Here is a 14,217-nt window from a genome sequence, read left to right as displayed (position 1 = left end):
AAGGGTAAGTCAAAGGAGTTAGAAGCTGATTTTGTGCCTGGTGACAAGAAGAAAAACAGCCAGGAAAAAGGTCATAAGGGGAAGGGTAACAAGGGGAAGAAAAAGAAGGGTAAAGGAGGCAGGAAGAAATAAACATGAGTTGGAAGGTGCTATGACTGACATGATATGTTTCAGAAATGTTCCTCATATGTTCTCTTTAAAAGTGTTGAACAATATAGCATTTTAGAACAGATCAATGAAGCTCGATATTTGGTCTGCACTTGCAATTTGAGGGCAACATGATTGTGCATAAATATGATGTGGGTCTTTCCCTCTACTTAGAGGTTTTTCTGTGCCCTAGCTTCGCAAATTCTAATCCCCCAACTCTAAGCATGTAAAAACTTCATGCCTAATCAGTAGCACAAAAGAGTCCTAGCTTCTTAAGGATCAGAAAGTTTACAGGTGTATGGACTTCGTAGAGGATTCTAACTACATTAGAAGCTACTAAATAGAGGAAAGTTGACTTCATCATTCTAAGATGTCTCTGGTACTAGAAAGGTTTTTCAAATACATCTAATAGCAACATATACTTGATCTCATCTCCATCATCAAATAACAAATAGTTAAAAAATATAGTTAATCATAATCTAACACTCTCCTGCAAGTTGGAGAATATATGTCATATTCCCAACTACAAATAGATAAATAACAAATCTGCAAATTGATCTTCTGTCTTAGCATATGGAGTAACTATTTCTTTATTAGTCAATTTATCACGAACAAAGTCACAATGGACTTCCATATGCTGTGAGCGCTCATGCAATTCTGGGTTTGGGACTATATGAATTGTCTCCTTATTATCATAGAAAAGTTTCCTAGGTGTTTCTACCTTAAACCCCACTTCTTGAAGAAAGTTTCTTAACCAACTATAAGTTACCAGGTGTTTCTACTTTGAAACCCACGAAAATTTCTTAACCAAATAAGTTTGCAACAAGTATGGGACACATGGTTATGGCAAGCAGTTAGAAACGACATGTAATTTATGGAAATGATGTGAAGTTGCTAGAAACGAAGCGGAAAGATGTGGTTTTAGAACAAAACTTGGTTTAAGCTTCAAAAGCGACATGTACCAAGTATATGGCATGGAGCCACGATAACTGTAGTTTATAGAAACGGCGTGCGGTTTATAAATGAATAACCAATGTCTAAAGGAAACATTGGTTTTGACTTTCTGCATAGTTTTCCTCCAAACATTAAATTGATATTTGTTTTTCAGCATGTAATTATCACATGTATTTTTAAAAATGCATGTGAGAATTCTATACTGTAAGGACAAATATCTGTTTATATTAAAAAAATGTATGTTAGAAGGACAGATGTCAATTTAATAAACTAGATTAAAGGAAAACTTTATCCTTTATCTTTTACTTATACATCATTTTTCCGTCACTATAAGTTTAATTTTTTTTTCTTTGTAAACAACCTAAATCCTATTAAGTCTTTAATGGTTAAATAAATTTTAAATTTTTATTTAAATATTATTCTTCTCGCTTTTTAAAATGCAATATTACTAATCAAATTTTTATATTCAAGTTTTGTTAATATATTATTCTCAACAAATAATATGGCTAAATCCATTTAATCTTTCTTGTGATATCATTGAGCGTAAATAAAATTCTATTACATGTATTGTCAATAATATTCTGATTATCACTACCATTTTTTTTATTTCAATATTGTTTTCTAATTCTATTAAAATAATTGGTTATTCAATTATTAATTCTTCAGTTGAATTTGATGTAATATTTTGTCTATTACTAACAACAAATTTATCAAGCGCTTCTTTCCGAGGTTGAATTCATTTTTTTTTAGAAAATATATATATATGGCCATATTTTATACCAAACATATTTAACATTGACCAAAAAAAAAAAACTTATAAACAGTGTAAATATTCTTTACAGTTAATAATTGTACAAAAATCAAATAAATTAAAATATAATGTTGAAGTAATACAACTTAACACTATGATGATAACGTCGTGTCTTGCAAGAATGTTGATGTTTGACAACGAATATATAATTTTTGTTAAAAAAGAAGAAGAAAATAAACAAAGGAGGTAAAAGATTATTAGTGATGAAAGAAGTAATTATATTTAGTAGATTCCTATACAGTTATCAGATAACTAGACGAGTGGCAGTAAAATTTAGCTCTTGGACCAACAATTGATTTTTTTTTTAATTTTTACAACTACTAATTCAATGACTGATTTTTACTATCACGCCATCTAATGGTATGGCAATTGTACAAGAGTATAGTAAATAACTTTACTCTTAAGGAAGAGGAAAGGAATTGAGCACCGTTATAATTTACCCACCTAATTTAGAATTAACTTTTTGGAGTATCATAATCTTTCCTAATAAATCTTGGGTTCTCATAATCTCCCCCACTAAATCCCTAACATCCACGTAAGGGTCGACGATGTGTAGTACCTTAGCGCCACATGATGTTACTAGATTGATCTAATACCATTTCTAATGACTTAGGAAAAGTGTTGGTCACATTTATCCAATCGCTCCAAAAAGACTAATCAAATTACAATTGAAACTCCTTACAATCACTTATAAAAGCCTAGTTTCACCTAATAAGAAAGTAATGTAATACTTAGCATTCATTAATACTTTTATAATCCACCCACCCAATCAAAGTCTAACATTTTGGGGTACAAGATCTGATCCATGCTGATAAACCAAAGGCTTCAAAAGCTGGTGTTGTATCTGGAGCCAAAAGCAAAAACAGGAGGGAAAGAACAAGAGGAAGCGCAAGTTCATAAAAACAAGAGGGGGTAAAGGAGGCTGGAAACAGTAAATCGCTGTATAAGAGTTGAAAGCTGTTACAATGTCATATGTGTCATATTTCCTTATGGTTCGCAAGGTTATAGAGAAATAAGGTTATCAAAGGAGATTGCCCATCTTTTAGTCGAGTGACTATGACGTAGGTTAGACGTTTTCTCTAATTCGTAAGCACAATGATCATCTACACTGGGTTGTCCTACAAATTCAAACTTTATGCCCAATCAGCAGCAGAACAGTGCCCTAGCTTCCCAAGGATACATAAGGTTAACAGTAAGTTTAAAGGTGTACAGACTTCATAGAGCATTGGAAACTAAAAGATGGAGGACAGTAAGTTTTAACAAAGTCACGAAATCTTAAATGAAAAGCAAAATACTCCATGAAATCTTTGGTAAGGTAAGGAAAATTGCGGTTTCAAAACAGAAAGTGTCACCTTATACATAAAATTCCTAGAACTATACCTTAAATTATGTTCTACATAATGACTTAGTACTAAATGTACGTACCGCTCGGGGCTGACTGAGTTCAGAAAAGTCTGGTTTAGCTGAGTCATAATATTAGTGAGTGAGTTTGAGCAAGCTTCCTAATACACTAAAGGCTAAACCGTACAAGAGCAGCCTAGAATTGGTTGACACCCTAAATAAAGAACAGTTTGAAGCTGACTCTTATTCTCTTCAAAGCAAGAGTTAGGCCAGAGCACAAGGAAATTAGTAAGAATGAACCCCTTTATGTGTGACTGTCTTGGTTCGACAGAATAAATAGAGGTTAAAGTAATACGTGCCACCAAAAGTCCAATTCAATGCTATGCTCCGAAGGATTTGATACTCAATGATGATTCACTTTGCAGAAATCCCCCCTCAAATTCCTGTCCTTTCTTCTAATTCCTTCTAATATAGAAGTAACATCATAAATCCATAATGAAATGGCATGTGACATGAATATGCTTAGAATTAATCATAAAGCAGAATGATCTAGCATTCTAATTGCTGAAATGTTTTTACCAACCCTGAATATATGATGAAAATCTGAAGTGGATTATGAACCTTTCTTTGATAAAGAGATAGCGGAGAATTGGGTGATCCAAAAATTGGCACAAAAAATCAACGTTTGCACCTACATTTACCAAAAGAAGCATTTCAAATTTTGAGTTACAGCGGACCATCTATGCACATAGAATTCTAGACCTTTAGCTTAGCCTATTCTTCTGACACCACTTTCAGACATTTACTTAACCATACACTCATTCATGCATTTCCTCCTAGTCCAAAATATCAGGCATCAGGTGTCTTCATGGCAGTCACCTCAGAACATCCATACCAGCTACTCCAAACACAACAGAAATCTAGCAACCATGCAAATCAACTAAAATCACATAGCACAACAATGATAAAGAACCAGAGAAAGCAGAAAAGAACCACATTCGGCTGAAGCAGATTATTCAACAAGGTCGTTATATCTTTATCTCCACAAAATTTGGTTCTTATTTCCTTGTTTCTCTAATTATCCTCTGTGAAGCTTCAACAGTGGTTCCACATCAATAGCAAAAAAATCAAATGAAAAAAAGTAAACTAACTATCAAAACTTGACAAAGGCATAGGATTAGCCGATTACCCAAAAAAGCCATTGCCTTCACCATGCGGAGAAAAACCCATTTCCCCATCATTATTCCGGCATGTTCCCAGCTAGATACTCAATTCTCATCCGACCCAAATAGCTTCATCCTTGACAATGGGGTCCTCAAGTAACCCTCCACCTCAAACTTCTTTGGAGAAAGCTCCCGGTACTTAGCAAACTGCTCTCTGGCCTCTGCATTCCTCTCCAGCAAGCTGTAAATCATCCCCTGACAAAAATACGGCCTAAAATCATTGGGGTCCTCCTTCGCCAACTCCTGATAATTCCTCAAAGCCTCCTCCACATTCTTCTGCAAAAACTGTATCTGCGCCATTATGAACCGCACGTCCCGTGCCTCCTTCGCCTTGTTCTCCTCCTCCGCAATCTTCAACGCCTCTTCCAACCGCGTAATCACCGCCTCGCCTTCCCCGCACCGATCCATTACCAAGGCGTTCTCGAACAACGCCTCAAACGACAGCGGGTTCAACGCCAGAATTTCTTCGAACACTTTGCGCGCGTTCTCGGCGTCGCCCAGTTCGTTAAACAACCTCGCCATGAGGAACTTCCACTCGGTCACCGAAGGCTGCGCCGAAACCAGGCGTCCCAGGATCTTGAGAGCCTCTTCGTCCTCGCCACTCTCGAGCTTTTGCTGCAATAGCGACTTCAAGGCCTCGACGGCCTCTGAATTGGATTCGAGAAATTCGGACAAGGGCGAGGCCTGGTCATTGGGTTGGGCCTGGGCTTCTTCAGGAATTGGGGCTTCTTGGGCAACTACGGAGGGAGATTCCGCTCTCGCCGGCAACAGCGAGAGCTTCCCGATCATGGATGCGGCGGCGCCGATGAGAAGTGCGGCTTTTGTGTACTTCACAAGTGTTTGAGTAATGAGGTGTCGGGGTGTTTGGGGGGAGGCGTTTGAGGAAGCGGAGACAGTGAGGCGAGAGTGGGGAATTGGGGTGGGAAAACGAACAAGTGAAGAAGGCGGTGGGGATGGGGATTGTCTTGTGTTGGGGGTGAAGTTGGAGAGAGTGTTGAGTGAGGAGGTTGGGGATGATGAGGCCAAGGTGAAGAAGCTCATGGTTGTTTGGTTGTTTCTTTTGCTTTTAGGGTTTACGGGGAAATGGGGAATCTGGTTGCCCTTCTTTCTTCAACCCCAGGAGGCAACTGCTGAAAGAAAGAAAGAAAGAAGTAGGTGGTGTTGGATTGGTGAAGCCACCTATACTTCTTACTTTTACCAACGGGAATTTGAATGCAAATTGGGTCATCCAACCTTCACCTGCCAAATTATAAGAGAAATAATTACTGTATTTCATAAATTAATTATTAGATTTATAAATTTATGACTACTTCAATTAAGTTAATGGTATACCTCACAAATTTAATAATTAATCAATTGAATTTATAAGATAATATAAGAGAAATATAGACAAATTATTAACACTAATCATTTATATATATATATATATATATATATATATAACATTTTGAAGAGTAAGTGATATTCATGTTTCAATAAAATCATTTATTGATTATTTTTATTTTTATTAATCTCACTCCCTTTTTTAAATTGCGCCCACCCAAACACAAACACATATAAATGGGGTGGCTTAGCCAAATCATAAGTGGTTTAAGTCACTCTTATTTGGCCACATGGGATAGCCGAGTCACCTCTGTGGGCCTTTTTGACACAATTTGATAATTTGATAAGTTACTTGTAATGCCTCAAACATTAACTGGTAATTAACTCCACGGTTCGTCTCCCAACAATATTCTATGAGGAACAAGACTTAGGAATCTCTACTTCTTGAAAAGAGAGGATACTAAGCAGCTAAAACATCAAGATTCTATAAACATTAATCATTACAACTAGAGCATCTACCAAAGAATATCAAAGTAGTTGAAATCACACAATACAAGTCATCATCTTTACAAATGATTCATGTTATACCTTAATATGCAAGCATGCATAAAAGCTTTTAAGTTAACTTACAACATAGCCCAAAAGTACTAGTGACCTACCATAAGCATCCACATAATCTTGCAATAAGTCATCAAGTGTCACCCGGAGTAAGTCCTCCACAATAACCGGATGCTTCGCGGTATCTATCTTTTGCTAAACTATTTATAACAACATAGTTGTACATATGGAGAAAAAGGGAAAGAATACAAAGGTAAGTCCGACGACTTAGTGAGTATAAATGCATATGACGTACCCATTATTAAATGGTGAATTTAGTTGTTTATAAAGCACATGCAACAGTATGAGATGACAGTTTATCAAGAATGCAATATAGATATAATATATGCTATAATATGATAATCATGTCATAGCTCAACAATATGATCTACCCGAGATATTACCCCTTCTTAGTAGGGTTGGCACTGTCCCGAGAGACCTATAATACAATACCGGTGCCCCGACCATTGTACGCGACCCTCTACCATTAGCAGCCTGACAGAGTCCGACCTCGGGTGGCCCACATTTCTAGTGATGTACATCCTGTAATGACCAACTATTTGGCAATGGATGCGCCAATCACAAAAATCATTGGATCCAAGGCCCACACACTTGACCATAAAGTTAACATGTATAGTAAGCACATGGCCATTATTCTGCACGTACCGGTGTACCATATCATACGATATAATTAATCTTATCCGTCTTTTACATGCATAGTTTTACAAGTCTTATCATTATTTTGTTAATCAACATACATTTTCACAAGAGCGAGTTCACAATAGTTCCAAAATATATTTCATGAGAGTTGCAAAATATGCAGGTTTGATATATATAGAATAATCGTGCAATGCAGGAAAAGTAACAACAAGTATCCATGTGAGTTTGTAGTTACCTGGGTCGTAAGGCTTCTCCATAAAATCCCCATGAGGCTCGATAACCTCAAATACTAAGAAAAGACCTATTATTAGTTCTAAATCTAACTAAAACGAACTTAAAACATGAAAGCAAAGGCTATCGGACGTTTGGCCAAAGTGGCATTTCCTAGAACGCTTTTGGGCGTATGTCCAAGCTCATGGCCATACGTTTGACTAGAATGTTCAAGTAAAACCTCATTTGGTCTAAGCGTCCTCCTATCCTTCCAAACTAGTTCTAAGGTTACCGAAAAGGATTCCTATGACCTCCTATCTCAAAATAATGCCTCAATGCATAAGGAAATCCGTTCAACAAAGGTGAAACGCTAAACCAACTTAAATGAAGATTAAAGGGAAACAACATAACTAGAAGCTCAAAACTTCCTTCTTTTTTCTTTTTTTTTTGACATGTCCACACAAGAGGGAGGAGGGGGGATTCAAACTAATGACCTCTGCTTCATAAGACGTGGTCCCCAGCCGATTGAGTTATCCCTTGGGGACTCAAAACTACCAACTAAGCTAATTATAAAAAACACTTAAACATCATAACTAAGGAACAAGTAAGGCTTAAAAGGTTACCTCCATGAAGCCAAAAACCTCCAAGAATCACCTCTCCTTCTCCACAAAACTCATAAGAACACTCACACAAGGGGTTTCAAAGAGCCTGGGGGCAAAAATGGCTCAAGGGACGCGTGGGGGTTAGGGTATTTATAGGTAAGAAAAGCTGTGAGTGTTGCAGGGCTATTCTGAAAAGCAGCGTACATACGGTACCATAAGGGCGTACGTGCGATACTGTTTAGCCAGTGGACCAAAGGCTACATCATACGTTCGGGCATTAACTAGGAGTTATCCAAAAGTCAGCGTACGTCCGGGTGGTCCCCATGCGTACGTCCTCGTACTATTTGTAGAGTATGTATGAGTGGTCCCTATGTGTACGTCCGCGTACTATTGCAAGCGTACGTCTGCATGGTTCCCATGCGTGCGTACGGTCAGAAAATCTGAAATTTCTAAAATGCCTTTCCAGCTGTACCTAGTGACCCAAAACTCAATTTAACCCTCTAACTAAGCTACCTAAGCTTAATTAATTATTTGGGTTACTACACTACTTTAATACTTTTTAAACATTTTGGAGCTCTTTCAAAAACGACCATTAGTTTGGGGAATTTTTTAATATTTTTTTCTAAAATAAAATAGATGATGCCCCAAACATGGTTTATCTTTTTTAATTGTCATGTGAGCAATATGAGCAAGCCACAATATCAAAGTTCTTTGTTTTAAGTTGGATAAATTTAGTCTATTAAACATATATTTATTCTTAAAGCATGTAATTTCTAAATGCATTTTTAATATGATTAACGGATTACATAAATTCTCATATGCACTTTAAAAATGTAGATGAAAATCACATTCTTGATACTCCAAAAATATATGTCAATTTAACTGACAGGGTTGAAAGAATTTCATCCAACCTAATTTGTATAAAATTTTGTGAAAATTGAGAAATTACCATTTGTTAAAAAAAACATTGGAACACACACACATTGAGAAATTTCATCCAACCTAATTAAAAAAAACACACACATTTTATACTAGTTCTCACTTGTCCAAACGTTAAGTGTGTCGCTGAGGAAACCATCAGAACAAAGACGTGGCTAATTTTACATGTCAACAATCACCCCGAAATTTCTTTGTTAAAATCATCTAATGAGCTGTAATATTTTTATGCTGAAATCAATAATTTTTATTAATCTGATCAAATGTTTAAATAATAATTATAATTATAGTTTGTTAACCCTTTTACGAGCTTTTGACATTATATATAAGAGAAATGTTACACATACTAATTATATACCAAGTTATTATATCTTATAGCATTCTCATTTGGCTCTCTAAATGTATTATGTATTTAAGCTAAAAAATCATCTTTTTCTATTTTAATTATTCACTTTTTCTAAGCACCTATATCCGGCTTCCTAAACTAGGGATTCATTTTCACTATTTGATTTAAATATTATTTTTAAAGAATTTATTTATTCATTTTTTAACATTCATATATTTGAAAATTTGTCTTTTTCTCTAATGGTTCATTTTCGAAAATTTATCTTTTTTCTAATGGTCAATCGGTCATATTTTCAAAATTTCAATTTTCCTAACGGTCATGTATTTCAAAATCTGAACTCCTCACCATTATCAATTTATAAGTCATATTCCTATGTATTTAGGCAACATAATGAAAATGGAAAGAAAGAGATAGGAGTGAACTTGAGTAATTTTGTGGGTTTTGAGTAATATTTCTTTATGTTTTTTAATTTTAATTTTTTTTTATTTTATGTTTTAATCATTTTTGGAGTGAACATGACTCTCTACTGGTGAGGAGCACTGTTTATGCTTCCCAAATGTTTTATAATTGTCAATTAATGTTGCGCATGGACAGTTAGAGCATTACCAACAGTTACCCTAAAACTATTTTCATTAACCTTACATAAGGAAAATCTAAAAAAAAATCACAAAAACTCACCTACAGCAAATTTCCTATATCTTCCTTATACATTAGGTTTGCTACAGTTGAACCCAATCCATATAGTTTATTATAATCATAAAATGACATTCTTTCTACTCTCACACTTTCCTATGCAAAATAAATGAATATAAAAACAAAACAAAAGTAAAACAAATAATATTTTAATGTTATAGAGAACTGTAAAAAGAAGTTATTGTGGAGTGTATTTGAATAGGGAGGTAAAAAGTAGTTTGGTTTCCTAAACTTATGGAAAGTGAGAGGGAAGCTGCTATGAATGCTGATGCCATTTTCTTGTGTTGGCTGGTTGATCTAGTAAGACAAACTTAAATGGCAGTAAAGTAGAAAAAGAAAACAAAAGGCAAGAAGGGTAATTAAATAGAAAAATATAAAAAAGCCATTCAAACTACTAGCCGTTTGCAATATAGCCCCCTAATGTTTAAAAGGTACGTAGTCCTTAAACTACCAAAATGTATAAAAAAGGTCACTTATTTTTTATATTCCTATAATACCCCTATTCTTTTAACAAATAAAATAATAAAATGATTGTAAAAAAAAAAAAATTAAAATAAAATAAAAACCAATGGGTGAATAAAAACAAAAAAGAAGTTTTTTTGGAATAAATAATAAATAATTTGTCATTGTAGTTGACCTAAATTACAAATTGCTTCATGTCGTATTAAAGTAAAATCAAAGGTACAATTCTTGAGATATTCAAAAAAAAAAAAAAAAAAGGGTATTAAAGTAGCCCATCAAACTACCAAATTGATTTTACTTTAATACGACATAAAGCAATTTGTCATTTAGGACAACTACAGTGACTAATAATTTATTTATTCCAATTTTTATTTTTATTTATCTTTTCACCCAATGGTTTTGTTTTATTTTTAAAAAATTGTTTGTTTGTTTGTTTTTTTTTTTTTTTGAAAAAAAGAAAATTGGTTTTTTTTTTTACAATTATTTTATTATTTTATTTGTTAAAAGAATATGGGTATTACATGAATATAAAAAAAGAAATAATTGGCCTGTTTGATACATGACACGGGGCAGAACTACGATTGTTCTGACATCGTATAAAAGCAGCAGAAACTAAGATTTGAAGATAGAAAAGGGAATTCAGGAAGAGAGAAAATTGTATAGGGAAGAGAAAATTCCTAAGTGCCCCAAATAAGCAAACAGAGAAATAACTCTGAGAGACTTAAATTTAATTGATAGTACAATCTGGATTGAAAAATAACAAGGACTAGATACCTTTATATAGGCTAGGCACCTCCTAAATTAACAAAGAAAATAAAAAGCACACCTAATTGGAAACGGAAAACAAATCCTAATAGGAAAACAATCCTAATAGGAAAGGAAAAACCCAATCCTTATTGAAAAAGGAAACCTAAAGCATAAATAATAAATCTACTTTATTATTATTATTATTCTCCTACATCAATCTCCCAGGGTTGGAAAGAAATCGCCATCGAGTTCAAGTCATCAGTGTTTGCATCAATAAAACATGGAGTCAAATGCTTCACATTGAATACATCAGAGGTCTTTAAATGACTTGGAAGACGTAGTCGGTATGCATTGTCATTTATCTTCTGCAGAATCTCACAAGGCCCAATCTTCCTCTCTCGTAGCTTGTTATACTCACCAACAGGAAAACGATCACGTGTGAGTACAGCCCAAATTAAATCACCAACCTCAAAAGTTACCTTGCGTCTATGGCTATCAGATTGTGCTTTGTACTTAACATTGCTATCTTCTATCGCTTTCTTGACCTGGTCATGAACTCCTCGGAGATAATCCGTCATTTCATCAGCCTTAATACTCAATTGACCAATACGGGGAATAGGTGCGAGGTCAAGCACTCCCGATGGGTTTTGCCTATACACGATCTCGGAAAGGCTCAATTGAGTCGTTCTATTCTTGGACCGGTTGTAAGCAAACTCTGCTTGTGACAAAGCCAGGTCCCACTGCTTTGGTTTATTTCCAGCTAAACTCCTTAAAAGATTCCCTAAGCTTCGATTTACTACCTCAGTTTGACCATCTGTTTGGGGGTGGTAGGCATTGCTAAAATTAAGCTTGGTCAATTTAAGGTCAATTTTGGAAAGAACCTTAGAACCTGCTAACTGATCTAGCATGTCATCTAAGCGAGGAATCGGGAATCTATATTTCACCGTTATTCGATTGATGGCTCGGCTATCGACACACATACGCCAGGACCCATCCTTCTTCGGAACTAAGAGACCAGGAACTGCACATGGACTCATGCTCTCTCGGATGTAACCTCTTTCTAGCAACTCTGTCACTTGGCGTTGCAATTCTTCAGATTCCTTTGGACTAAGGCGATAAGTTGGTCGATTGGGCAAGCTTGACCCCAGCACGAGGTCAATGTGGTGTTGTATATCTCTCATGGGTGGTAAACCAGGGGGTGGATTCTCTAGCATCAAATTAGCAAACTCTGTAAGCACCTCTTGTAACTCTATGGACACTTCATCATCTACATTGGCACCTTCTTCACATGGCATCAAGGCGTATACAACTCCCTCTTCTTCTGCTTCCTCTAGGAATCGTGACATTGATAGGAGATTAGTGCCCTTTTCAATTACTGGTCCATGAATGATTATTTCTCGTTGAGGTGCTAATACCACCTTCTTTCCCTGATGCTAAAGGTATAGGTATTTCGTCGCCCATCATAAATAACACTTCGATCATACTGCGAAGGCCTGCCTAATAATAAATGACATGCATCCATAGACACTACATCACACCATGCATTATCAAAATATTTTCTACCAATTGAAAAAGAGACCAAACACCTCTTATCTACTGTTACCTCACTCCCTTTTTTTTTAATCATGACAATTTGTATGGTTTTGGATGGTGATCAATCTTCAGCTGAAGCTTCTTAATTGCTTCCTTTGACACCACATTCTCACAACTACCATTGTCAATAATAAGCTTGCAAACCTGCTTTGCGATTGTGCATGTGGTATGAAAGATATTGGTTCTTAACCAGTCTTCTTCGGAATCATTTTTTGGAGTAAGCAAGCTTTTTTTGACAACAAGAGTTTTGTTCCCATCTCCATACAAAATATCCCTGTCATTACCTTCATCAAAAATAGGATCTCCGATGTCGACTTGCTCTTCTACTATCTCATCCTCAATCAAGAGATTCTTAACCATTCTGCTAGCAGATTTTCGACAATCTATCGATCGATGACCGAGCTCCCCACATCTAAAACAACAAATGTTGGAATTGGAACTCTGACCTCGTGTAGATTGAAGATTAGGACGAGGCTCTTAAGGACAGGTTCCTCATGTATTTTGATCTCCTCTCGGTGTAGATCTAGTATTATTCCTAGCTTGCCGCTTTTCTACAGTCAAGGCACGTTGGTAGGCTTCAAAAACCGTCTAGATTGAGTGGAGACTAAGGACATCTTGTAGGGACTGCCACAAACCGCCCAGGTACCGTGCCACCAACTGCTCCTCAGTCTCTAACAAGTCATTCCGAGCAACCAACTGGTAGAACTCTTCAGTGTAATCATCAACAGATCTCGCACCTTGTCTTAGCATATGAAGTCGCTGAAATAATGTATGTGTATATCCGAAGGGTAAAAAGTGTCCCTTCATCTTCTCCTAATCACAAATCTTTGGCTTGCCTTATCTATCTTGCAATTGCTTTAGCTGCTCCCACCAAGCAGATGTGCGACCTTTTAGTTTGATGGCAACAAGCTTCACCTTCATACGATTTGGAACCTCCTTATAATCAAAGATCCTCTTTACCTCATGCAGCCAATCAATGAAGCCTTCGGCTTGTAAAGTGCCTGAAAATTCTGGAAGCTGAACTTTGAAGCCTAAGTCTCCATGCCGCCAATCCCGAACATGTTGTTCTTGACCCAGAACAAGATTGTGATACTGGTTCTCAAAATTGGATTTTGAATCGCGATCATGCATCTCGCGATCCCTCTCCAAGTTTTGCGCCACTAGACGCTGGGTTAACTCTGCAACCTGCCTCTCCAAATCTTCAATCATCAAGTTTCGTACATTGCGTTCATGGTAGGGGACTTCCTCATTCGGAACCTGCCCACGCCGACCACGACCATGACCACTAGCCATAAAAACTGATGAAAAATTCACCCCAAGAAGACGCTAAGCTCTGATACCAACTGACGACAGATAGAACTAGGATTGTTCTAACAGCATATAAAAGTAGCATAAACTAAGATTTGAAGATAGAAAAGGGAATTCAGGAAGAGAGGAAATAACAAATAGGGAAGAGAAAATCCCTAAGTGCCACAAATAAGCAAACAGTGAAATAACTCTAAAAGACTTAAATTTAATTGATAGTATAAACTGGATTGAAAAATAACAAGGACTAGATGCCTTTATATAGGC

At 36.1% G+C, this 14,217-nt stretch overlaps 1 protein-coding gene across 3 annotated transcripts; it reads right to left on the bottom strand.

The window, feature by feature from the left end:
• Nucleotides 1-18: 18 nt before the first annotated feature.
• LOC132181135 (protein SLOW GREEN 1, chloroplastic) lies at nucleotides 19-5,666 on the bottom strand. 3 transcript variants are annotated; one of them, XR_009440224.1, is made up of 2 exons: nucleotides 4,443-5,666; nucleotides 19-37 (listed from the first exon to the last, which is right to left on the bottom strand). XR_009440224.1 is itself a non-coding variant. In XM_059594222.1 (1 exon), the coding sequence occupies exon 1, from the start codon at nucleotides 5,515-5,517 to the stop codon at nucleotides 4,522-4,524; it is 996 nt and encodes a 331-aa protein (XP_059450205.1). In that variant the 5' UTR covers nucleotides 5,518-5,666; the 3' UTR covers nucleotides 4,219-4,521. The 3 variants fall into 3 exon arrangements, 1 of the variants encoding a protein (XP_059450205.1); XR_009440225.1 differs by lacking the exon at nucleotides 19-37 and adding an exon at nucleotides 3,822-3,944; XM_059594222.1 differs by lacking the exon at nucleotides 19-37 and having other exon boundaries at nucleotides 4,219-5,666.
• Between the last annotated feature and the right edge of the window lie 8,551 nt (nucleotides 5,667-14,217).

Source organism: Corylus avellana, chromosome ca1 (genome assembly GCF_901000735.1).
Source record: "Corylus avellana chromosome ca1, CavTom2PMs-1.0".
Taxonomy (NCBI): Eukaryota; Viridiplantae; Streptophyta; class Magnoliopsida; order Fagales; family Betulaceae; genus Corylus; species Corylus avellana.
This window is presented reverse-complemented; position numbering and strand designations above follow the sequence as displayed.

Coding starts and splice junctions, on each gene's coding strand:
- LOC132181135 (XM_059594222.1), bottom strand. CDS start 5,517: ATGAGCTTCTTCACCTTGGCCTCATCATCCCCAACCTCCTCACTCAAC.